Source organism: Adiantum capillus-veneris, chromosome 3 (assembly GCF_014529385.1).
Source record: "Adiantum capillus-veneris isolate H3 chromosome 3, ASM1452938v2, whole genome shotgun sequence".
NCBI lineage: Eukaryota > Viridiplantae > Streptophyta > Polypodiopsida > Polypodiales > Pteridaceae > Adiantum > Adiantum capillus-veneris.
In genome coordinates, this window is record NC_140933.1 from 171254798 (window position 1) to 171282284 (window position 27487).

Here is a 27487-nt window from a genome sequence, read left to right on the forward strand (position 1 = left end):
AGTAGCATTTGTGCAAGAATAAAGAAAGTACTTGCTCTGGCAACAGAGCAAGGGGGTCCTTGAGGGTTGGGATCCGACATCCTTGTGACGTCCCTTTTCTCTCTCTTGTGTCTCTCTTTCATTCAGTTCAATTCAGTTCTTTCAAATGAAGTACAATGTCCCTTGTGTTTGTGTGCGGAGTACTAGATCCTAGTAAATCCTTTGTCACGTGACAGATCTAACTCTATGTGCACGTGGACAAGCTACTTCATGACATGGGTTGGGTTCAGTTCAGTCAGTGAGTCTAGATTAGGAAGTGATCTGGCACTTTTGTGAGTCTGTTCGCAGACCGTGTATGTCCAGACAGTTAGAGTAGATGCATATCCTCTGGTTGCACATAGCATGATCATGAGATTTCCATCAAAACCCATCAGGAGCATTTTTACAGTGCATAGACCTATTTTTCCTATTTTTGACATTTTTCACTTATTATTTTTAAGTGACTTTTGTTGGGAACTAGGTAGGGCAAATTCAGTAGCGAAGTATATAAGCAAACCTAGTGCTAGCACTTTCTGGCAGAAGAGGCAGCAGGAACTTCGGTTAAACAGGCACCTTCTCAGCAGGACCCCTAGCAGGCCTAGCGTTTCTGCATCACTGCAAGGACCTAGCGGCTTTCATCCACAGACCAGCCTTGGCGTTTTTGCATGGCAGATCAGCCTCGGCGACAACAAGACACAGCAGATCAGCCCTAGCATTAGCAGATTCTACAGCGACAGCAGATCAACCCTAGTGTTAGCAGATTCCACAGCGACAACAGGTCAGCCCTAGCGTTAGCAGATTTCCTCAGCAAGGACAGTTTTAAGTCCTAGCATTTTTCGTTTGCAGATCAGCCTTGGCGTTTTGCAATTCCATCGCGACAGTATCAGCTGTAGCACCAGCGTTTTCAGTTTGCAACATCAAGACACCGTAGTAGAACCCCCAAACCTCGCAGATCTCACCTTCCCGCAGCAAATCCTCACTGCACGGTCAGATCCATCGAAGTTTGCAGTTTCAGCCCGGAAAACGCAGATTTCAGCATCCGCATTTTCAGCGCGTCGTCGTTGCATCGTCGTCATTGACATAGAGTTAGAATTTAGTAGATAAAGATTTGTAGATTTTAGCCCTTAGCATTTTTAGCTTTCAGCCCGTCTCGTCGTCGTCCTCATCGTCGGCAAGTCCAAAGCATTGTAGAGATTTGTGTAATCAATAGTAGACCACTCTCGCCATAGAGAGTGGGGCCTTCGGAGGAGGGTTTGACAACATTCTGGTGTCGTATTCTTCTCTCTCTATCTCTCAGTCTCAGCACCTTCATTCACAGTGTTTATCCACTTGTTTGTGATTACTTGCACTCTCTCATTAAAGGACGGAAGGCTCTCCCTTCCCTAAGTAAAAGGAACCTTGAGCACAGTTCAGAGCACTCATCTTGAGTTAAGTTCAACATTCACTTCCACCACACCTTACATTGGTATCAGAGCTTTGGCAGTGTTCTGTATCACTCAAGGAAAGAACCACATAATAATTTTTTGCTTGTTGAGGTCGCACATAACCCAAGTCCTCTTGGGCATGTCGATTCCTAATCATGTTTTTGAAGAGTGACAAGAAACCCAAGAAAGAAGGGCTTGTCCAGCCTTCCCTTGTGCCTCTTTTCACTCATTGAGAGCGGACCGTGCACTTAGCGGGTGGCTAATCGACGTGAGGTGGGAAAAAGCAACCTTGGTGAGCTCAAGGCTGCCAAGGGGTGCGCCCGCGAAAAAGAGAAGAACTTGGGTGAAGAGAAGATCCTTCTCTAACACAGATTGCAAGCGAAAGAAGAACCACAAGAACCTCAAGACCCGCAAGAACCTCAAGACCCTCAAGACCCTCCAGAACCTCAAGAACTCAAGAACCTCAAGAACTCAAGAACCAAGACCCACAAGAACCCAAGTTCCTCATGAACTTAAGAACCCAAGACTTCAGTGGATGGTCATCACCCAAAGCGGAATGGATACTTCGCATGGAGGTGGTGAGCATGGGAGTGGGGAAGAAGAGTTTTCCCCACTAGGAGGTTTTTCCGACCCTTCCCCTTCCCCATCTATGCCAAGGATTGCACTAACTTCTATGGAGGCTTTGGAGCAGATGTTCATGGACAGGAGGATAGAACTATAAGCGCAACGCACTGCCTTGGAGCGCAAGCGCAAATAAAGACAAGCAGCATGGGAGCAAAGAAAGGAAGAATTGGATCGTAAACACACAGAAAGAAAAGCAGAAAGAGAAGCAGAAAGAAAGGCCGACTTGGAGCGTGAGCGTGAGCAAGCGCGCGAAGTGACCAAAGAAAGAATGACAGTCTTAGAGCATGAGCATGAGCACGTACGCTTGGCAGCCAAAAAAAGCCTAGCCGAATTCGATCGCAAGTGCGAAGAACGACGATTAGCGTATGAAGCGCAGAGCGCCTAACAGATGCAAGAGTTGTTGCGACTTTTTTCTAATGTACAGACGCAGATTGCAAAGGATCAGGAGAAGGAGACTCTCTCAGTCTCTTGTTTTCCAAAGCATGACACAGATGATTTGCATGATTATGATAAGCATGATGATTTGCATGATAATGATAAGCATGATGATTTGTCTGATCAAAATGTGATTACTCACGAGCATGATGATTTGTATGATCAAGATGTGGCTGTTCCCAAGGATGATGGTTTAGTTGTTGCTTTTTCTAGTGAAGCTAACCTCATTGCAGGTTCGATCATCACGAAGCACCGATCTTGGCTCTCGAGTCGAGGTCCAAAGAACCCCCACAGGAAGTATTATGTGTTCGAATGATTAGTCAACACGCATTGTTCGAGTGTTTCATTCATGATGCTTTCCTGTATTTTAATCACCGTTCTTATGTGATTCCTTTTTAGAGGTGTGACATATTGTACGATGAGCACGATTCACTCATGAATGAGAACGGATGTATGCGGATTACTCATGGAAAGATGAAATGTTTGCACCCAATGAATTCACATTCCATGTCTCTTTCTTGACATGACACAGTAATCGAAAGAGCACAAGAAGGATTGAGCATCAAGCATCGGCATTTACATGGTGATTTGCCACAATTGATAGATTTAGAATAGAAAGACAAGTTTCGACCCCATTGTTTACGTGTGTTTGGTGAACGGTTTGGCACTCCATCTATATGTTTATCTACATTGCATGCACAGTCTTTTAGGAAGACTAGAATTTTTCCAGTCACTTTACATGGAAAATGGGTATGTTCATGTTTTTGTGTTGGAAGTGGTTTCAGGAATTTTCAGCCTCGGAGATTCTTGAAGAAGGTCGACGCATGACTATAGACGAAGTTGAAGCATTGAAGGAGTTACAGATGACTGTGTCGCTTTTGGCGCGGCCCAAAGAAGCAAGCATTGCAGACCTTTATGAAGTTCAAGTATCGCATGACCTACGCATCAGAGTGGGCCAGTGAAGAGTCCTTTCCAGGATTCCAGGCCCTGTTGGCGATCTCTCTCGACGCCATACAGTTCGGTATCAGTACCTCACTTTGAAAAGGAGGGGATGTCACGTGATACATCTAACCCTCTGTGCACGTGGGCAAGCTACTTTATGACATGGGTTCAGTTCAGTTCAGTCAGTCCAGATTAGGAAGTGATCTGGCACTTTTGTGAGTGTGTTCGTAGACCTTGTATGTCCAGACACTTAGAGTAGATGCATATCCTCTGGTTGCACACAACATGATCATCCGATTTCCATCACAACCCATCAAGAGAATTTTTACAATGCATAGACCTATTTTCCGTATTTTTGACATTTTTCACTTATTATTTTTAAGTGACTTTTGTTGGGAACTAGGTAGGGCAAATTCAGTAGCCAAGTATATAAGCAAATTTAGCGCTAGCACTTTCTGGCAAAAGAGGCAGCAGGAACTTCGGTTCAACAGACACCTTCTCAACAGGACCCCCAGCAGGCCTAGCGTTTTTGCATCACAGCAAGGACCTAGCGTTTTTCATCTACAGACCAACCTTGGCGTTTTTGCATGGCAGATCAGCCTCGGCGACAACAAAACACAGCAGATCAGCCTTAGCGTTAGCAGATTCCACAGCGACAACAGATCAACCCTAGGGTTAGCAGATTCCACAGCGATAGCAGATCAGCCCTAGCATTAGCAGATTTCCTCAGCAAGGACAATTTTCAGCCCTAGCGTTTTTGGTTTGCAGATCAGTCTCGGCGTTTTGCAATTCCATTGCGACAGAATCAATAGTAGCACTAACGTTTTCAGTGTTCAGCATCAAGACACCGCAGTAGAATCCCCAAACCTCGCAGATCTCACCTTCCCGCAACCGATCCTCACCGCACAGTCAGATCCATCGAAGTTTGCAGTTTCAGCCCGGAAAACGCAGATTTCAGAATCTGCGTTTTCAACGCGTCGTCGTTGCATCGTCGTCCTCGACATATCTGAATTCAGCAGATAAAGATTTGCAGATTTCAGCCCTTAGCATTTTCAGATTTCAGCCCGTCTCGTCGTCGTCCTCATCGTCTTCGACATCGTCGGCAAATCCAAAGCATTGTAGAGATTTGTGCAATCAATAGTAGACCGCTCTCGCCATAGACAGTGGGGCCTTCAGAGGAGGGTTTGACAACATTCTGGTGTCGTATTCTTCTCTCTCTATCTCTTAGTCTCAGCACCTTCATTCACAGTGTTTATCCACTTGATCACTTGCACTCTCTCATTAAAGGACGGAAGGCTCTCCCTTCCCTAAGTAAAAGGAACCTTGAGCACAGTTCGGAGCACTCATCTTGTGCAAAGTTCAACATTCACTTCCGTTGCACCTTACATCCTTATTCTCTTCCGTTGCACCTGACGATGAATTTGCAAACTTGCCCCATTTGAGTTTGAATGGGCGCTTGCCCACCCACGGCTCCCCCAATCAACCATAATGCCTTCCGGGGTAGTTTTGTCAGTATCCCATAGAATTCGCATCCAATTTCGGGGCACATATCACCTTCCCAAGCTGTGCAGCCAACAATGGTAGAAAGTGTCTCCATGTGTGAGGGAAGTCTCCACTATTTCCACCTACATCGGGCAATTATGACGGATAAGACTTTGATAATCCTTTGTCAGTGCCCACATCAGAACATGGGTCATCTGCGTGCTAAAGAAGAGTGGAAACATCTCCAACAATAGATTTTTGGCTTCAATATTCGCCAATAGGACTTCATCAAATATATGAGCACCAAAATAAACACCACGGATAGCTTGGCGTTTGAAAAGAAAATTGACCGACATGAGGCAGTATACAAAGTTGATCCTCTTGATGAGCCCTACGTATTGACGCGAACGGTTTTTTATTCCAATAACTTTGGAAAATTAGGGTTTTCAGCAGCAAATTAGGGTTTCTGCAAAAAATTTCAGCATGTGTAAAATTAACATTATTGGAAGCTCTTGTTATTTGTGTGCAGATAACATGTAATAGGAGTGAGGAACATGCACCTGAAAGCATTTGGGAGCATATAGTTGGACATCTACTCTTTTGTAACAAGGAGAACCATTTGCTTGAAATTTTGCTTGAGAAATTTTGTTTGAAAATACTGTTTGGAATTTGTTTGAAATGGAGTTTATCTGTTATGCACTTGTCTTGATGCGGATTGAATTTGATTGATTCTGGTTTTGACGTTGCAAACCTTTAGATCACTCATGGCTCGGACCTTCATTTGGGAGGAGTATTCAAGAGTAAATTGTGATTGAAATAATGTGATTAACTCATGTTATTTTACTTACATAATGGTAGCTTCTTCGTTTATTTAGCGGAATCTCCATATATTCCTTGCTTCACTGCCCCTTGCCCCTTGCTCTTACGTTTCTCCAAAACGCAGGATCGATGTTCGAACACAGGCACACAAAAAGTTGGTTTCATTGCACATTAGTTAACCACTCAAGCTGACCTCGTTCGCTGATCACATGCGAATGGTGTGTGCTTTCAAAAAATCAACCCATCGTCTACTCCTCAGCCTACCTGCACATCATCTCCCTCCTACACCTCAGCTTACCTACGCGTCCTCGTCTCCTGCTCCTGTTTTCGTTGCGCATGGCCGTCGTCGTCTTCCTCCCGCAACTCAACTTGACTTGCTCGTCACCGTCTCCTACCCACCTATTCAAGCGGGATCTTGCAAGATTCTCCTTAATGGAAACTTTTCGAAAATCGTAGGGACATACTCATGGATTGGACATTGGTTTGGGAGGAGTATTGAAGAGAAGAATGCCATTAAAGATGTCCGAATATCTCATGGCTTGGGCTTTTCCTAAGAGGAGTATTCATGTGTGTATTGTGAAACCTCTAAACGATGCAGGCTGCGGTGTGATGAGCGTCTAGCAAGCAATGCGAACTGCGGTGTGGGGAGCGTTTGGTTGTATCAAGCCTTTGAATCTCATGGCCCAGAACCTCGGTTCTCGGGGGAAGTATTCATGGGGGAGTGTGGCCTTCGAATTTCTCATGGCCTGGAACCTCGGTTCTCAGTGGCAGTATTCTTTTGTGAGTTTATGGTTTTATGTCTCGTACTTACGTCTGTATCATTTGTGTTGCATTGTGATGTGCCAACCATATTTGCTCCAAATTGGGTGAGATTGCTTGGGTATGTAATATTAGTGCATCGAGACACCCCTTCAAACATCAACGCAGTCTGGGTGTGATGGCTAACGTTGCTACACCAGAACATTAAGAGCTCCGATATAGAATGAGAAAATTGAACGACCCTTGGAGTTTTTTGGACTAACTTGATTGAGTTTTGTAGATCTAATCACGGACAATTACTTTTCTTTCAAGACGGGGGTATGCCACAAACCGCTGATGTAGCAAGCCACGAAGATCTGATCAATTTGTTGGCCGAGGGGCCTAAATCCTAATAGAAGAAGAAGAAAACTTAGCCAACTTACAGAGCCCGGTCGAGGGGCCTAAAGATTTAAAGTCCTAACCCTACCAACTTGCAGAGCAGTGGCCAAGGGGCCTAAACCGTAACTAAAGCAAATACTCAAACACTCCAAATTGTGTAGAAGATGCCGATGTGGCAACGCAAATTGCGGACCAGCTTTTTGGCGCTAGAGTTTGCTTTTGGGTGCAAGATTTTGGACTAGAAGCTTTTGAGTTTATTGCTTTTGGGGCTCTACTTTTAGGGCATCTCTTGTAAGAATAAATAAGAGCTCCCACAGCTGTTGTACTTTGCTCAAGCATTAATATAAAAATAAATACCGAAAGGGGCGCTAGATTTTGGGGCCAATATCTTTGGGCACGAAACTACACCGGGCCGTGTCGACTCCAATTATTAAAGTGTGATAAAGTTGTGAAGTATTTTAAGTAATTCTCTCGTGTGTCGTGCCAAATTTCCGACTTTGGGTGTCCAAGTCTGTAACACGATGAGAGTAAGAAGTCAAATTTATCAAACATAGAAAAAGAACAACACGAATTTTTGTAATCTCAAGCTTACTTGTTCTTTGAAGGTTTGCTTGGAGAGCTACCTCGTGAGAGACCTGAAGATCACACCATTGATTTGAAACCTGGCAGTTCGCCACCGAATCGGCCACTTTACAGAAAAGTAGAGCCCAGAACGTGGAAATCATGAACCAAGTAAAGGAACTTCTTGAAAAGGGTCTAATCCAACCAAGTACATCACGTTCTAGTTCATCAACGCTTTAGTGTTAAACAAAGATGGATCATAGAGAATGTGCATTGACTACAGAGCTCTCAATAAAATCACCATCAAGAACAAGTGTTACGTGCACATCTAACCCTATGTGCATGCGAACAAACTACTTCAAGTCCAGGGTTCAGGTCAGCTTAGGAAGTGTTCTGGCACCTTTGTGAGCCTGTGCGCAGGCCGTGCATGTCGAGGCACTTAGAGTACTTGCATATCCTCTGGTTACACACAACATGCAGTCAGTAGCCATCATGAGCATTTTACAGGACATAGAACCCATTTTCCCTATTTTAGCCATTTTTCATTTATTATTAATAAGTGACTTTGTTGGGAAACTGGGTAGGGTGAATTTGCTAAGTTAATATAAAAGAAACTTGGCAATCACTCAGTAGAGCAGAAGAAACCAAGAGAGCACAGGTAGACTCTGCAGTAGGCCCTCTAGGGTTTCTCCTCATCAAGAACCTTTAGCATTCAGCCTAGCACCAGGGATTTCAGCGTTCAGCGTTGCAGATATGCAGTTTGCTGTCCATTCCAGCGTTTTGTACTGGCCAGCGTTTTGTACCTGCCTGCATCAACGCTTACAGCAGCCAGCATCAGTGTTATACAGCAGCCAGCACTACCGTTTTTCAGCAGGCTGATCCAACATTTTTCAGCAGATTAAATCAGTGTTTTCAACAGGAAGCATTAGCGTTTTCAACCGAGAAAGAGCAGCGTTTTTCAGCCCTGAAGTCAGTGTTTTCAGCCAGCCGTCGTCCTCGTCGTCACTGTCGTCCCCGACTTAGATCAGCATTGCATCATAGCATCATGAACTTGCATCAGCACCTTTGTACTAGATTTGTGCAATCAATAGCATAGACTTCTCTCGCTATCGAGAGAGGGGCCCTTGGAGGAGGGTTTGACAACATTCTGGTGTCGTATTCTCTTCTCTATTTCTCTCTCAGTCTCAACACCTTCATTCACAGTGTTTATCCAGTTTGTTTGTGATCATTTGCACTCTCTCACCGAAGGAACGGAAGGCTCTCCCTTCCGTAAGTCAAAGGAACCCTTGAGCACAATTCGGAGCACTCATCTTGAGCAAAGTTCAGCATTCACTTCCGTTGCACCTTACATTGGTATCAGAGCTTTGACAGTGTTCTGTATCACTCAAGGAAAGAACCACAAGATTTTTTTTTTGCGTAACCCAAGTCCTCTTTGGCGTGTGGATTCCTATTCGTGTTTTTGAAGAGTGGTAGGAAACCCAAGAAAGAAGGGCTTTTCCGGCCTCCCCTTGTTCTTCTTTTCATTCATTGAGAGCGGACTGTGCATTTAGCGGCCGGCCATTCGACGTGAGGTGGGAAAAAGCAACCTTGGTGTGAGCGCAAGGCCGTCAAGGGGTGCGCTTGCAGGAAAGAGAAGAGCTTGGGTAAGAGAAGATCCTTCTCTAACATAGATTACAAGCTAAAGAAAGACTTCATGAACCTCAAGAACTCAAGAACTTAAGGACCCAAGAACTAAAGAATCTTCAGAACCAAGTTCTTCGTGGACTTAAGTACCCAAGATCTCAGTGTATGGTCATCACCCGAAGCGGAATGGATACTTTGCTTGAAGGTGATGAGCATGGAGATGGAGAAGAAGAATTTTCCCCACGAGGAGATTTTTCCGACCCTCCCCCTCCCCATCTACGCCAAAGGTTGCACCAAATCCTATGGAGGCTTTGGTCAAGTTGATGATGGACATGATGTTACAACAAGAGGCGCAACGCGCTATCTTGGAGAGCGAGCGCGAAGAACGACGGTTAGCCTTGGAGCGTGAGCGTGATCAAGCACGCTTGGCAGCTGAAGAAAGGCAGTTAGCCTTGGAACGTGGTGCGAGAAAGCGCACTTGGTGGCCGAAGAAAGACGAGCAGTCTTGGAGTTAGAGCGTGAGGCGCAGAGAGACCAACGCATGCAAGAGTTGGTCCTATAGGTGCTCACCTTGAAGCCCGAGCCGGTCAAAGATGTTGGTAGTTCATCAAGTAGCATAAGCAGAGATTCGGACTCCAACAACCCAGTCATTGAGAAGTTGGCGTTCAGTAAGTATGACGGTAAGATGGATGCTACTATTATTCATTCTTGGTTGCATCAATTTAATGCTACTTTGCGACAGCTAAGAAGACAGGAAATAGCAAGGTTTTGACGGCAGCCATGTACCTTGCCGGTGATGCCATTAATTGGTACAACGCTTGGCAAGAGACACAGTTCACCGCGCACCTAGAGGAAGCCGGAAAAGACGTCCCCCTTTTCTTCAATTGGGCCGACTTCCAAGACAAGCTCAAGGCGCGGTTTATGCCACCACAGTACCTAGCACGATTGAAAGACGATTGGGGCAGTCTCAAGCAAAATGGTATGCCAGTCATGTCTTTCTCTAATCGTGTTTTGCAGCTCGGCGACCAATTACGCAAATCGGATGATGAGCGCAAGGAGGCATTCCTTTATGGATTGTATATCAAGTATGATGTCGAGGTACTCGATCCGATTGATCTCAACAAGGTGGTAGCAATTGCTCTCGCACAAGAGATGAAGCACAATAAGGGAAAGCCTAAGGAGAACAAGTCTTCTCAAAGTACCTCTCAGACTCCTTAGAACCCTTAGAACGGTAAGAACGGTAAGAATGGTAACTCGTCTAGCCAATCTTCCTCTAATCCTTTGGAAAAGAACTCACAAAATGAATCTAAGTGTAAAGCTAAAACACCTGCTAAACCTAAGCTAACCCCTGACGAAAAAGCCGCAAAAGGAATTATAGGAGGATACATAACGGTAGAAGAACAAGTCATTTATGCTAAGGAAGGTCGTTGTTATCAATGTCACGTCAAGGGTCACATTAAAGCGGCTAATACAGCCCCACCTAAAGAACCTAAGGAACCCTCAACTACCACAAGCACTCTAATGAACCAATCTGAATCTTCACATGTTTCTGACACACACATTGATGAGTCTCTCTTTAAGTGTTATGGTCATGTGAAGGGTCAACGTTTTGTCATATTGTTTGATATAGGCAGTATACATGATGTGATTAGTGCCTCACTTATAGAGAGAGCCCGCCTAGAGGTTAGTCAGATATCTCCTCTCGAGGTGTCGGGCTTCGCTCCTGGTATGGACTCTCTCATCACGCAAGAGTGTCTTGACGTGTTGTTTACAGTTCAACAAGCTGCCTTCCGTAGGAAATGTGTCGTGTCTCCTCTCTCAGGATGTGATATGCTTTTGGGCATTAGATGGTGTCGTGAGCATAACCCTCTGATTGATTGGGCGGACAATACTCTCATTTTAAATGCCAAAAGTGACTCTCCCATGCTCATTCGTGGTGAGGAGGGTCTATATTCTTTGCATCTCATTTCTCATGTGTAGGCGAAGCGTGAATTACGACGACGAGCACAAGCGGCATTCATCTATGCCTCTCCAATTACCCAGAGCATTCAAGCTCCAGACAGGTATTCCGCTTTGTTTACCAAGTTAAAGTATCTCTTTCTGCAGGATGATCTTCCACCCCGTCTCCCACCCGAGCGGCCGGAGGACCATCGCATCGAGCTTACGGAGCTTCTTGTATTACGGTAGCTTGCAACATAATGGCCTTCTCTGATTTAGTCAACAATTTTGGTTTTCTATGATCAGAAACATAGATTCAGAACCAGACTCAAGGAGTCAACTAATTAATAAATACACACAAAAACTTAGAAACAAGTACATACTTCTCTTTCGAAGAGTTTTGCAACAGTTGGAGGCGTGGGGCCTTGCAAAACACATGAAAAAGGCATACCTATGAGCAACATAACCGAATGTGCATATGTTCGACTATGATCGCGTGATGCATGAGAGCGAGAGTATGGAGAAAAGAAGAGGGACACGAGCAGTGGGTACAATCTCCCCCCTGTGTAGAAGTGAGCTTTTTCCTTCGGTACATATATATTTATAAAAAAAAAGTTCAGCCCAAAATAGATACATTTACTTCGGTAAAAATAGGATTTGACCAAAGACTAATTTACAACAAACATATAATTGCTCCAATTATAATTAGTGTACGCCCTCTTCCTTGATACTTGAAGCTGTCGCCAACACATCTTGCACTTAGCGATGTGCTAAACAACAATACTATACCATGTGATCACAATAGACATCATTCTCACTGCATCACGAGTAAATCATTCCAAAATAAACAATTAATCAAATATCCATTTCCGTTAAATACCCTGAGGTTAAAAGACAATTGTCCTCAGTTGTTATCAAAACCAAAATAATTGCAGCTAGTCACTCGTCTAACAACTGATGTTGCCAAAGTCGGCAAATCTACACAAATAGGCGTGCTGCATAAACTGGTGAATCTGCACTTGTGCTACTTAAATTGGCGAAGCTGCATTGTGGTCATGCTGCATAAATCGATGAATCTACATTCGTGCTGTCGAAATCTTCAAATCTATATTAGTGCTGCCTAAACCGGCGAATCTACACTGAGATGGGATTACTGCCTAAACCAGAAAATATGTGACCACTTTTGTCTTTCCCTTTTCCTCCTGGGTTAATCCACTGGTTCCTTCTTCTCCCTTAATTTTGATGCCATAATCATTTGACCTAGTTAGCATCTGTCTTGGCAATGGATACATGTCTCCACCCATCCTTGGTGGCTTATCACATTGTGGGCTGATGTGGCCCCACTCTCCACAATTATAACATGTGGGCGTCTGCCTCCAGAACCTACCATTGCTTTGTTCAACACCATTCCTGGGTTTTTCTTCACCTCCTGGCTGATTGCAAACCTCCCTCGACCTCGACTATTTCCCACATTACCTAACATGTTTAGGCTGAGATTCTTCATTAAATCTACCACTTGCCTCATGTCTTGCCTTAGCCCATCATCTTGTACTGCTGTAGTGACCACTGCTGGCATAACTTGAGGAGTAACAGAAACCACTGGTTCATGATGAACCGTTGACATGCGACCTTGTAAAGAATCCATAGGCTGAAACTCAGGCCTCCTGGGCGAAGACTCCACCCCTAGTTGGCTCATTTTCCTCAGCTTCCACTCTTTGTTCCTTGCCACCTCCAATGCATCTTCATATGTTCTAAGCTTCTTTAGCTCCACTCTCCAACGTATGTTCTCCCAAAGACCAGCCAAGAACCTGTCCTTCTTCATCATGTCAGGTGGGGGCACCTGTGGTGCTAAGGCCTTGCACCTCCTCTCCCATGCCAATGAAAACTTACGTATGTACGCATGTATTGGCTCACCTTCCTTTTGCACCAAACCCTGTACTTCTTGCCACACTTTGTCAGGATCTTCTGTCTTCACAAACTCCACTTCCAATCCATGCCGTAGATTATCCCAACTTAATCTCACAGGTGGATCAGCCACACGCAACTCCTCTTCAAATGCTTTGGACCAAACTCATGCATCACTCTTCAAACAAATTTGAAGAAGACGTAACATCTGTGCCGGGTCATGAATCTGGTTGCTAATGCAGGCAACCTCCTTCTTTTCCAAAAAGTCTTCCACATCTTCATCACTTCTTCCATGAAACTCCGAATAAGAGAAAGCCATGACTACCCAAGTTACGATGTTTTGAGAACCCCTTCGAACACACGTGCAAGAACCCAAAACTTTTGACTGACTCAATCCCTAGAAACTTCAATGGAGCTTGTCTTTAGATAAGGACAAACACATGCACATCAAATAAGCTTCTATAGTTAATCATCAGAATTACAAGAGGCAAAGGGCATTCCAGTATCTCTCTTAATCTTCTTGGCCCGAACATAAAGACTATGCGCAGCTGGAAAAAAATCTTCCTGGACACATGAACATTTATTTGGATTCTTTGAGTTAAATGAAAAGGAGTGAATTGAGGGCCATTTTGATCATCCATTAAAGTCAACCATGTAGCTCCCAAGAAGGCACACCCGACTTATCCTCTGATTTTGCCAGAATTTCAGCAGCATAACCGCATAAATGGCTCAAAAGACCAAAAAACCAGCCACCACAACTTGGAAAAATTTTGGCAGTGTTTTCCCAGAAGTAGAGCAGTGAGAACCCAAAATATAGACTGTATATGTATGCATAACCTGCCAACAATAGAACCCGAGCATCAAGTAGGAATCACTAGTACATGGTGCTCCAGCCACCTGTATCACCGAAAGGATCTCACATTTGAGAATCTCCCAGCTCAATAAAACCTCACTCTATCGACCCTCTCATGAAAGCTTATGCAAATCTCGTATAGTCAAGTCTCAGAAATGACTATCTTCCAGACCAAGTTTCAGAAATGGCTGGAACTGCCAAATAAAACCAAGTATGGCTCCACGAAGGCGTATAATGGCAGTTTCCACAAGTAACTTACAATACCAGCAGACAATGCGCTCAAACAGGCGACAAATGATGCATACCCACGGCAACTGCAATTGACTCCCACTTGCCAGTATATCACTCTACTCCAGCTATCTGTACATGTGTAAATCACCTGTACCTGTCCCTGTCCCTGTAACCCGTAATCTGTAATCTGTAATCTGCAACCTGTAATCCCGAAGCTGAAGGTACTCGAAGAAGATCTTCCGTGGGGACACCAAAAGAATGTGAGCGGGATGGAAACACACACAACGCCTGTATAATGACCCGACACACACTCTTGGGATGATACGCACACACACTATGGGGCACCACTCGGCTTACTCAACCCACCTGGCTGAGGCAGGGAACACACCGATGGAGTGAGAGGAGGGAGACTACCCATTTACCCACTCCACACAGAGAGACACACACACACACCCACCCAAAAAACTCAGCTCAAAAGAGGAGAATTTCTGATGATTAGATACAATTGAGCTTGGGCCAACACCAATGGGGTAAATAGCTCACACAATATGGGTAAAATATGTCAGATACAATCACAAATTGGAGCAGAAGCTTCGCTCATAGGAGAAACTTACACAACCAAAACAACAGAAAAACAGTGAGGAATTTGGCAAAATGGACAGCGCTATCGCGTCCGGAACGGCCCAAAACCCCAGTCTACAATGTCAAAGTGCTCAAATCTGACCTCGGATGAGCAGTTTATAGCCAAAACAGGCTCCAAAAACAGCAAAAACTCAATTGCGGCTGTTTCTCCTCTTCTCCTGGTCTTCTCTCAGGTTTTTCAGTTCCCACACTTAGCTTTATTACTTGGGCATCCTTTGCCTTTTAGTTGATTTCAAACGGACCCCGAACAGGCAAAAAACTGGCCTCGTAGTGCATAGTTGTCACCCTGCTGCATCCATCCGCACACCTGGCACTCAACTTTTTTCAAAAATGCATGCCGCAACCACGTGAAGTGGCCCCTAAATACAATTCTCATGATGACCTTTTTGCATAATTATCACAAGAAAACACCCACGTTGTGTCCGTACTTATCCATGTGCAAGTATTGACCCCATTCGACCATCTGACGCCACTAGATGCCATCTGACGCACCTGCTTACCTCATGTCGTCGGCCCGCGGATAGCTTCCTCGAGAAGTTTTCCGCGCTACCAACTCCTCATTATTATAGAAAAAATACACTGGTACTGGTGATAGTGAAAATCAATGCACTATGTACATGCTGTCCTATCTGTACACATGTGGGCCCCGCCTAACCACCTGGCTTTGGAAAATGGGCAATCCTTTATTTTATGCACCATGCATGTGTGTATACATATGCGCAATCCCTTGCTCCTAAAAACTCCTGACACCGGTTTGAGGGGTGGCTCTGTGGCTTTTTGCCACTGGGTGTGCACCTCGTCGAAGGATGTCCGAGTCAAAAATTTTGCAAATTTCGGATCCTTCGCAATGTTGATCATCATCTTTGTCGCGTCATCAACCAATTGTTGACGTTCCATCTCTTCAATCTCCGTCTGAGTAGGCCGAGGTGAAGTGAGAAAGGGACTAGCGATGGGTGTAGAAGAGCCCACGAGCAGAGAGAGAGTGAGCGTGAGCGCTGTTGCAGAGAGAGGAAGAGAGGAGATCGTATGATTTCTTAGTGTGTTTCTTGGGCACACAACTAAAAGTCCTATGTTTTATTATTATGTAAGGGTACAAACTTATGACCATTTAAATGGCATTTGGGTGTGAACACACCCAAGTATAAAAGAATGAATAAATGAGTAAGAGAGGCTATAAGAGGGCCTTTAGACCCAACAACCTCCCACTTAAAGGCTCGATGTGGTACCTTTAACTAACTCCCACGAAGTGTAAGCAATGCTGATGTTGTGTCTTAGCAAGACACTTGGTGAGAACATCTGCAGGGTTATCCTGTGTCTTGACCTTTGTCAGTGTGACAAGGCCATCATCCAATACTTGTCGTATAAAATGGTACCGCACATCAATGTGTTTGGTACGAGCATGGAACATGGCATTCTTTGCCAAGCATACAGCACTCTGACTATCACAACCAAGCACTGGAGCATATGCAGGAAGACCAAAGTCTCTGACCAACCTGCTAAGCCAAATAGCTTCCTTAGAAGCCTCTGTGGCTGAAATATATTCAGCCTCTGTAGTGCTCAGTGCCACAATCTTCTGTAACCTTGAACACCATGAAATAGCACCTCCAGCAAGTGTGAATACATACCCATTGGTAGACTTTCTAGTGTCAAGATCACTTGCCATGTCCGAATCACAGAATCTCCGCAATGATAGTGTACCCTTGCCATAACATATACATGTGTCCAGTGTACCTTTTAAGTACCTGAATATGCTCTTCACTGCCTCCCAATGTGGTTTGCCAGGATTAGACATGAACCTGCTAACAACTCCCACTGCATAAGCAATGTCTGGTCGTGTAGCAACCATGGCATACATCAATGAACCACGAGCTGAAGCATAAGGAATGCCTTTCATAGCATGAGCAGCTATATCATCTTTTGGGCAATCAAGCTTGTTAAGCTTTGTGTGCGTAGGTAAGGGCACACCAAGAGGCTTAGCATCAGCCATATTAAATCTCTCAAGTACTTTCTTGATGTACTTGTCTTGAGAAAGGAATAAAAGACGCTTCTTTCTATCCCTCCTAATACGCATACCCAAAATATGTTCAACTGCACCCAAATCTTTCATCGAGAAAGCTGAATTCAGCTTCTTTTTCAAAGCATTCAAAGTCTCCTTATGCTTGCCAGCAATCAACATGTCATCCACATATAGGACTAGCACAATAAGATTACCATCAGGAGCCTTTTTAGTGTAAAGACAATGATCTGCTTGACTGCGTTTGAAACCATGATTGAGCATAAAAGTATCAAACTTTTTGTACCATTGTCTAGGAGCTTGTTTCAGCCCATACAAGCTGTGTTTTAGTTTGCATACCAAATGCTCTTTTCCTGGAATGACAAAGCCCTGAGGCTGCAGCATATACAACTCCTCATCCAAGTCACGATGTAAGAAAGCAGTGATCACATCCATTTGATCAAGCTCCAAATCCAAGATAGCACATAGAGCAAACAACACACGGAGAGTAGACATCTTCACTACAGGTGAGAAGATTTCCTGGAAGTCAATGCCTTCCTTCTGTGCATAACCCTTAGCAACTAAACGCGCCTTGTATTTGGGTTGGTCATCAACACATTTGATCTTATAAATCCACTTGTTAGGAATAGCTTTCCTACCTTTGGGCAAATGCACAAGCTCCCATGTATTATTTGCATACAGTGATTGCATCTCAGATTTCATAGCAAGCTCCCATTTACTTTTGTCGTCACAAGACTGGGCCTCTTTGTATGTGAGAGGCTATCCCTCATCAGTCGACAAAACACAATCCAAAGATGGCTGAAACCTCTCTGGTTGACGTCTTTGACGTGTAGATCTCCTCACCCAATGATCTACATTTGCCGGTAAAGGGTCTACATCCTCAGGAATGATTCTGTTATCATTTAGCGGCTGATTTTCAGCATTTATACCCTGCTGTAAATCATTTTCAGCCTGCTGATCATTGTGTTCTACCCCATTTTGTGCATCTATTTGCTGTCCATTCTCTTCTGGCTGTTGCACAAATGGTTGCTGCTCATTTTCAGCATCAATAGGCACCATATTTTCAGCCAAGGAAGGCTTTATGGCTGGCTGGTCATTATGAAATTTGACCCTCTTTTTATCATGGTCTACATGTGTAGCATTTTGGAGCAATTTAGCCTCATTAAATACTACATCTCGGCTGCGTACAACCTTTCTGTAATCAGGTAGCCATACTCTGTAACCCATCTCACCCTCATCTCCATAACCCATGAAGATGCCTCTGATGGATTTCATGTCTAGCTTAGTCCTCTGATCTATAGGCACATGCACAAATGCCTCGCAGCCAAAAACACGCAAATGGTCATATGAAGCAGGTTTGCCAGACCAAACCTCTTCGGGGATGCCATTGTCTAAAGCACAACGGTTGCATACATGAACTGCAGTTTTCAAAGCCTCTCCCCAAAATTCTTGTGGAAGATTAGCTGTGGACAACATGCAACGTATCCTCTTACAAATTGTGCGGTTATATCTCTCAGCCACGCCATTAGATGATGGATTATAAGGGGCCGTTAACTCCCTTTTAATACCATGCATCTCACAAAAAGCATTAAATTCACGTGATACATACTCTCCCCCATTATCTGTTCTTATGGCCTTTAACTTGAGACCCTTTTTTTGTGTGGTCACAAAAGCATGAAATCTTTTAAAAGCGTCAAAAACATCACTCTTGTTTTTAAGTACATACACCCAAGTCTTTCTACTGAAATCATCAATGAAAGATACAAAATAGCGTGCACCACCATGTGAGCTCACAGGCATAGTGCAAACATCTGAATGTACTAAATCAAGAGCATGCAACTTTTTAGAGACACCAGACGAATAAGAGAACTTCACTTGTTTACCATAGATACAATCTTTACAAAATTCAAGGCAAGGACCTTTTACATCAAATCTCCCAAGAGAGGAGAGAACCTGCAGTCCTTTCTCACTCGTATGGCCAAGTCTCTTATGCCAAAGTTCCATTGGACAATGAACTTCAGCCATAGCAGCAAACTTGCCAGGTAAGGCCTTGCAATGCAAATAGTATAAAGTTCCCCTTTTGGTGTCCTTCACAATCAACATAGAACCCTTTTGTATTTTCCAAGAGCCACCACCAAAAGTAGTGAAGTAGCCCTTTGCATCCAGCTGCCCAACTGATAGCAGACTCTTCTTAATGCCAGGCACATACCTAACATCATGCAAAACAAGTTCTTGGCCATTTTCCAAAGCCAAGTGAATGGTGCCAACACTCTCAATGTCACGTGCATACTTATTACCCAAGTAAACTTTACCCAAGTTACCTGCAGTGTATGTGGCAAAAGACTCCAAAGGAGGAGTTACATGAAATGAGGCACCACTGTCTACTATCCAAGACTGGGACAGCCCATCATGTGTTGAAAGCAAAGCGTCAATAAGATCTGGCTTTGTGATATACATATCACTTGCCATAGCCACAACATCATCAAAGACACTCGAAGCTACGACAAGTACTTCGTCCACATCAACAATTTTATCTATGACCACACTAGAGGCCACATTGGCCTTGCCAACATCCTTGGAAGAAGAGGAGGTGTCATCATCACCTTTAGCATCTTTTGCATCCTTCTTCTTCTTACCCTGTTTGCTGCTTCTTCCTCTCAAGCTCTTGCTTGTAAAATCTGCAATCAGGCTTTTTATGCCCTTTGCGTCCACATTGATAGCAAGTTATATCTTGAGATTTTCCCTTGCTCTTACTTCTACTCTTGCCCCTGTTAGCTACATTGTTCCTTTTCTCTGACTTGCCCCTTAAATGATAAGCTATGCCACTGCCTTCACCACTGGCTTTCCTCCTAATCTCCTCAATTAGAATGGAGCCTCTTACACCATCATAGGTTAAAGCAGCATTATTTGACAATGAGCGCTTCCCAACTGTCAGGCAAAGTCATCAAAAGAAAAATAGCTTTCAACTTGTCATCAAATGGTTGCAGCCCTGAATCCTGAAGTTGCCTCAAAACACCTGTAAACGCATTCAAATGCTCAGATGCAGGCTTTGCCTCATCCAATTCGATGTTTACAAGTTTCCGCATGAGATGAACTTGATTCACAAGAGTTTTATTCTCATACAAACTAGTCAACTTCTGCCAAATAGCATGTGCAGTGTCAAGACGCTTAATATCAGTAAGCACATCATCTAATAGAACCATTTTGATATAAGCAATAGCCTTTTTGTTCAGCTTTGCCCAATCTGCATCTGACAAGTTTTCAGGTTTTGCTGCGAGCAATGCATCTTCTCAATCCTTAAGGAATAGAATGCCTTGCATTCTTTCCTTCCACAAATCAAAGCGAGTGCCATCAAATCTTTTGATTTCCATCAAAGACTTTGACTCACTGCTACTTGTAGATGCATTGGAAGCCATTTCGAGCAAAATAAACAAAAAATTCACTGCTATAATTTTATAACAGCAGGCTACAAGTTGCAATTTTAGCCTCTTGCAGGCTCAGAGAACACTAAAGAAGTGCAAGGAAACGTAACAATGGGCTACAAACACTTTATCCAAAGTGTACAACAGTAAAAGAGAGAAATTTCAGTAGTAAATACTGAAATTTCAGCACACACATGAAGCATACACCCTGTGCATGAATGTTCCTACTTCAGCAGTAAAACCAAAGTGCATTTGCAACAACCTCAAACCTGCAACTGAGGTAAAAGCTGCTGCAAAATGTATTTTCAGCAATACATAGACTCAATGGGAAACATCCACAAGTAAATACATGTGTTTTTTGTCACATAAACCTCCTGTATATGTGAGAGAGGTCTCAAACTCTGCTCAATTGTACCACAAATTGCAATATATGACACAAAATGTCCATAATTGTATCACATTTGCAAAAGCCCCAAAAGTTACTGCACAATTTGCTGAAATTTCTGAAAAATCAGCAAAAGCCCTAAATTTCTCAACTCGAATTCTTGAGAATTTTTCCTGTAATTACACCTGTACGCGTAGACTTGAATAATCTTGCACTAATGTGCAAAACCCCTAAGTTTAAAGTGACAACTTGCTGAAATTTACTGAAATTTCAGCAAATAGGGCAAAACTCCCAATTCTCCGGGTGGATTGGTGTTGCCCAAAGTGTCCCAAATGTACCTGTAACACTTGTGCTTGCTGTAATTAACAGAAAAAACCTGTTTTTGAAGAGAAACAGCCCGAAATGACCTGTTTTCAACCTGTTTTCAGCATATAAGCACTTGTGGGCTAAGGTATTGTCTTCCTTGAGTCTGGGGAGGAGAGAGAAGACACCTGTGCTTGCTGTTTTTAGAGAGAGAAAACTGCACAAGAGAGAGAAAATGAAGATTTCTCGCGAGGGAATGCGCGCGGGAGTAGGGAACTTGGCTCTGATACCAGTTTGAAGTGAGAAAGGGGCTAGCGATGGGTGTAGAAGAGCCCACGAGCAGAGAGAGAGAGAGTGAGCGTGAGCACTGTTGCAGAGAGAGGGAGAGAGGAGATCGTACGATTTCTTAGTGTGTTTCTTGGGCACACAACTAAAAGCCCTATGTTTTATTATTATGTAAGGGTACAAACTTATGACCATTTAAATGGCATTTGGGTGTGAACACACCCAAGTATAAAAGAATGAATAAATGAGTAAGAGAGGCTATAAGAGGGCCTTTAGACCCAACACGAGGTGGGCTGTACTCTTCGTGAGAATCTTCTTCGTGATCTCTTCCCGCATCCCCAGATGCAGAGAAAGTCGACCGTTCTTTGTTGAAATCCTTGAGTGTTGCGAAAAAGGGATTCCAAGTAGAAGAGAAATCGGCCGCGCTTTGATACCACTATAACAAACTTGGACACTCCGAGTCAGATTCTACTGTGAACATAGCAGAGATTCACTTCAAAATAGTTCACAATTCACAATTGATTCGACATTGCCTGGCGGAGTTCTGTGCCTAGAGATATTGGCCCCAAAGACTGGCGCCCATTTCGGTATTTCTTTTTGTATTAATCTGTGTTCAAAGTACAAGACAGTGGGAGGGTTCTGACTCTCAGACTCTACGTCGAGATGCTCTGAGAAGTGAGGGCCCTGCCTACTTATTTATAAGTTACAAGGGATGCCCAAAAGTAGAGCCCCAAAAGCAGTAATCCAAAAGCTTCTGAAAATAAAGCAATTTATCCCCAAAAGCTGCCAGTAAATCTCAGCCAGCGCTAAAGCAGGAAAATCCGTACAGCATTAGCGTAAAAAGCGGAAATCCGTTCGCTCTGCCACGTCAGCCTCCCTCCGCATTTTGCACCGGAAATTCCGGACTGCCACGTCAGCCTGTCTTCCGCGTTTTTCGGGCCTGTCTAGCCAGTGAGAGTGTCCGGGTCTGCTGCCCCACTTGTCCAGGGCCATGCCACGTCACCAGTTTGAGACATATGTACACAGGAATACAGCCCCTTTTCTTTTTTGAGATGAGAGAGAGAGAGAGAGAGAGAGAGAGAGAGAGAGAGAGAGAGAGAGAGAGAGAGAGAGTATTTTGATCCATTTCATTCAATTGCTGCAGGTAACAGACGCCTTAAGAGGGGCTGGTCTTGAATCGTCGAACTTGATTGTTGGCATTGATTTTACCAAAAGTAATGAATGGACAGGTATTTTGCCAGATATTAAGAAAATTGTTATTATGTCAAGTATTAGAATTTGTAAAATTTCAATGACTGAGCTTGCTAAGAAAACAGGATCATTAGCACATGGCAAAGCATAAATGAATTTTAACAATGTTGCTGCAGGCAGGCAGTCATTCAATGGGCAAAGTCTGCATACTATCAGCAATATAAGACCAAATCCATATGAACAGTCTATAGAAATACTGGGAAGGACCATGTCTGCTTTTGACGATGACAATTTGATTCCCTGCTTTGGCTTTGGGGATGGTTTGTACACATACTATATTTCCTAACAGCTTCTAACAGCTCTCGAGGCTAAGTTGTTTTGGAACTGTTGAGATTGGATTTAGGTTGGGCTTTGCATTGCAGCAACCACAGGTGACCACTCGGTATTTAGCTTTCATGCAAATGGGCAGCCTTGTCATGGTTTTGAAGAGGTTTTGACACGTTACAAAGAGATAGTTCCACACCTCCATCTTTCAGGTTTGAACTGTTCAGTTGTTTTTGATACCTTGGCAGTTGTGTTTTGCAATCAGACAAATTTTGCACCCACTTTGAGACAACTCTTCTGCTGAGAATATTCAGGTCCAACTTCATTTGCACCAATTATTAAAGTAGGGATGGACATAGTTGAACAAAGTGGAGGCCAGTATCATGTCCTCCTCATAATAGCAGATGGGCAGGTTGTTATGATTATTGCGGTCACAAATCCAGTGATGCTTTGCCAGATGTAATACTTGAACCACTTTCTCTGCAGGTTACACACAGTGTGAATAGCGGATTAAGTCCACAAGAGCAGGGGACCATAGATGCTATTGTGGAGGCGAGGTGTGGCTTGTTGGAAGTTTTTGTACACACTATGACCTACTAGATATTTATTGATCGCGCTTGACCGTAGTGGATATGCATTATCGATCGTGTTGGTGGGTGTTGGTGATGGTCCTTGGGACACCATGAAGCAGTTTGATGACAGAATTCCACATCGAATGTTCGATAATTTCCAGGTAACAGAAATATCCAACCTTTCTTTATCATGACCAAGATAGATCTCTCCTCTGCAAGCATCCTGTGAGCATTCGAAAGTGAGATGTTAATTTTTAGCTCCTAGAAGAATTGGGCAAGCTCTAGTCAATTCTCATCAATACATAGTGCATATAAGAGTGGAATCAGAGGAAGTATGTAATCAGTTTTCTAAACTATGTGATTGCTGGTTAAAAATGCTTGCCATTGAATTATTTTGTTTGTGTTGTGGTTGCAGTTCGTGAATTTCACTAACCTTATGACAAAAAACTTGCCTCCACCTCAAAAAGAGGCTGCATTTGCATTGGCGGCACTCATGGAGATCCCATCACAGTACAAAGCAGCCATTGAACTGGGAATTTTGAAGTAAGGAGAGAACTTTTGGCTGTTTGGCATTGGCAAGAGAATTTTTCTGGCTTGTGGCATTGGCAGTGTTATTTTTGGCTAGGATGAAATTGTAAGTTTCTCTTGCAGCCAAAAGACTGGAAGGGAAACAAAAGGTCATGTTTGTCAGCCTCCCCATGGTGTTCCAAACAGGAGTTCAAGTGTGGCATCAGGGACAATGGATGAAAGGAGCATTCCAGATGCAAGTGATGTGCGTATAAGATGTACTTTGCGTTCATGTGTGAAGGGACTGCAGAAATCTAATATTGGAACTGCTTGCCTTTGTGCAGGTATGTCCTGTATGCCTTCAAGAACCCAAGAATATGGCATTTCAGTGTGGTCATAAGGTATGTGTGTGTTGCTATGTCTTTGACTTCTTTACTTGTGCTGAATTCCTCACATAAGAGCATGCAGACTTGCAGAGAGTGTGCATCCCAATTGCAAAGATGTCCAATTTGCAGAATACAGATAACGACAAGATTGAGATTGTTTGGTTGAGCGAAGTGTCTAACCCATTTAGGTGCAGAGTGAGTGCAAGTAACTTGATTGCAATAACAGCCATAGATGGTAATTCTGTCAACCAAAGTTTTGTAAGTTCATGTTTTCAAGATCCAAAATAGGCAGTTGACATTTGATTGCAATGGCGGACAGATGATATACTGACAGCTATTTTTTCCCAGATTTTCAGTCTCCCCAAGTTGCTGACGTAACATAGAACACTTTAAAGTTTAATATGTGATGCTCTACAAGGGATTTTTTTTTCCTTTTGGTAGGCAACTTGTATCAAACAGGGTGCATAATGTTTAAAATACTCGGCGTTAGCAGGAAAACTCTATTACTTTTTCAAGAATGGGTTCTGGTTTGCGGACGAAAAACATAAGACATAAGAAGAACAACATAAACTTGACTGGCAGAAATGGCCTCAAAAGGTGTGTCCCGGAAATTCCAATTAGACATGCGGCTACCATCAACCAAAGGCGGAATGGGTAAAAAGTCAACCAGCATGTGTTGAAGCTCTCTCTAGAGTTGACGGTAATGCATACCCAATCCAAAACGGGGAGTGGCAAGGGGAAATTGGAAAATGTAGCCCACCTCATCAACCACACCATCAACTACGCGAAGGCCACGACAAGAGAGAAAGTATGCCTCATGAGGTGAACGGTCAACCAAAGTAAGAGAGAATGCCCGACTCTAATGAAGACTCTCCAAGCAAAGCAAATTCTCTTCCCACTCTTGTCGACCGTGCCATTATAAATGAATTGTAACATTTTTCCAAGTAGAAATCAATGTGGAAGTAAAATCCAAGTACCCCATATCAGTCTGAGAGTGAGCACCTACCCACTCTCTTATACTTTGAACACATATTAATACAAAAAGAAATACCGAAAGGGGCACGAGTCTTTGGGGCCAATACCTCTAGGCACAGAACTACGTCGGGCTGTGTCGACCTAATTGTGAATTGTGAACTCTTTTGAAGTGAATCTCTACTGTGTCGTGGTAGAATCTTGACTATGGGTGTTCAAGTTTGTTACAGTGGTATCATAGCACATAAAGATTCTTCTCCTATGGAGGATCTGATCCTTTTTGCAGTGCGCACAACTTTTGGGAAAGAATCTTCGTGCCCCGACCTTGGACTTATTAGCCACTCCCACCCTTCATACATCGCACAGCGGGCACGCTCCCGTCTTCATCACTCTGTCTTACAAGGCATAAAGCCATAAAGAATCCCATATTACACATGGGTTCTCGTGAAGAATCTGACAGAACTGAAAGACGAAATGATTGCACCATTTCGGTCTCATAAATCTCTATAGACATGATTGCAATATGGATTAGTTAATCGGGCATGCGTGAGGTCCCGAATGGATCTATATGCGATTGCTAAATACGTTGTCGATTAATCATAGTCTGAGATTTGGAATGAATTTGAATGTGATTTGTCATGTGATCTTCTGTGATGTCAAGTGATATCCTGTGATGTCATGTCGATTGGTACATGTGCTAGATGTGTTGTGCCTAATGCGTCGGTACTAACAGTCAGTGTCTGCTAATGCTAAGACAGATTATGGCCTCTGTCTATTTTGCTGGCGTAATCGAGGGTGATTACAATGCTTTCAAGAGGGGGGTATGTCACAAAATGGTGACGTGGCTAACCTCGGATACACCCGAAAAGGGCTGATACGTGGCACAAAACGGGAACCCCCGCATATTGCGTTGACAGGTTGACGTGACTTTCCGTACAGATTTTTTGAGATTTGCGGAGCTGTTGACGTGGCACTGCGTGCGGATTTTCTGAATTGGTGCTGGTTGATTATAACAGCTTTTGGGACAGTTGCTTTAATTTGAGAAGCTTTTAAGTTTAAGTGCTTTTGGGGCATTCCTTGTATCTATAAATTAATGGGCAAGGCTTCACTTCTCAGAGCATTTGGACGTTAAGTCTAAGAGTGAGCACCTACCCACTCGCTTGTACTTTGAACACAGATTAATACAAAAAGAAATACCAAAAGGGGCGCTAGTCTTTGGGGCCAATACTTCTAGGCACGAAACTACGCCTCGCCGTGTCAACCTAATTGTGAATTGTGAACTGTTTTGAAGTGAATCTATGTTGTGTCGCGGTAGAATCTTGACTTGGGGTGTCCAAGTTTGTAACAAAAGCGCTTAGGATTGCAAAGTTTTCTCATCGACATCAAATGCATGCAAAAAAAAAACACATACACGTAAACACCTACTCGCCTTTTCTGTGAGCATGGGTTCGCCACAAGTGAGACAAAATAGCCGACATAAGAGAAGTGAGACAATGATGAGGGCAATGTAACAATGACATGTAGAAGTGAATGTGAGTCATCAAGACACTTTGACTGATTTGCAGGCCAACATGCAATGGCCTTGTGGATAATGTCCAGTAATGCAATTTGACATTCAAGCGTTGCAAAACCCAATCCATTTTTTGAGTGTGAGTGACGTTCTATCCAATTGGATACCCGAAATACTTGGCAAGCACATTCTGAGGAACAATCTCACCTCACCACATCAGATCATGTCAATCACAAGTATTAAGCGACAAAAGAATCGATTTGTGAAAATTGATTGCAAGATCTGTCAGTACATACAGCTCCAAAGCGTCCATAATCGCTTGAACAACAACTTGGTGATTGCGAGGCATAAACAAAGAGTTATCTGCATAAGCCTGCCCAAAAGGTTTTGAACGGAGGGTAACTGCAAGCCATGAAGACGTGTAACAAACTTGGATACTCCAAGTTAAGAATCAATCACGACAGCACCAAATAACCACTTCAAATAATTCACAGATCACAATAGATTTGCATTGGCCTGGCGGAGTTCCGTGCCTAGAGATATTGGCCCCAAAGATTGGCGTCCCTTTCGGTATTTCTTTTTGTACTTTTCATGCCTTGATTTTGATACTAAAGTCACTGATGTCTCTTTGAGCTTCAGGGATACTGAGAGCTGACAGTATTCTGCTGGATGACTTTATGAAATGGAATTCCTGATTATGATACTGATTTGTTCTTGACTTCTTGTGAGTGCAGGAACTGATAGACGAATGACTGCAGCATTTTGGTCTGATTGATCTCGAATAGACATGGTTGCAATAGGGGTTAGTCAATCGGACATTGATGAGGTCCCGATTAGACCTAGATGTGATTGCTAGCTACATTGCTGATAAATCATGGTCTAAGATCCGAATGAATGTTGAATGTCATGTGATGTCTTGTGATGTCGTGTGATGTGACTGTCGATTTTGTACATGTGCTGTATGTGTGTTCCTAGTACGTAG

At 43.5% G+C, this 27487-nt stretch overlaps 1 protein-coding gene across 1 annotated transcript in view; it reads left to right on the forward strand.

The window, feature by feature from the left end:
* The window catches only part of LOC147462185 (E3 ubiquitin-protein ligase RGLG5-like), a 68214-nt gene extending 43011 nt beyond the window's left edge, over positions 1–25203 (forward strand). The window contains exons 2-11 of the mRNA XM_086509588.1: positions 22188–22272; positions 22411–22554; positions 22657–22770; positions 22873–22970; positions 23045–23115; positions 23186–23291; positions 23546–23673; positions 23782–23902; positions 23982–24038; positions 24106–25203. Of these exons, the coding sequence (XP_086365714.1) occupies positions 22188–22272; positions 22411–22554; positions 22657–22770; positions 22873–22970; positions 23045–23115; positions 23186–23291; positions 23546–23673; positions 23782–23902; positions 23982–24038; positions 24106–24189 (1008 nt within the window). The 3' untranslated portion in view covers positions 24190–25203. The remainder of the gene's footprint in view (positions 1–22187; positions 22273–22410; positions 22555–22656; positions 22771–22872; positions 22971–23044; positions 23116–23185; positions 23292–23545; positions 23674–23781; positions 23903–23981; positions 24039–24105) is intronic.
* The last annotated feature ends 2284 nt before the right edge of the window (positions 25204–27487 follow it).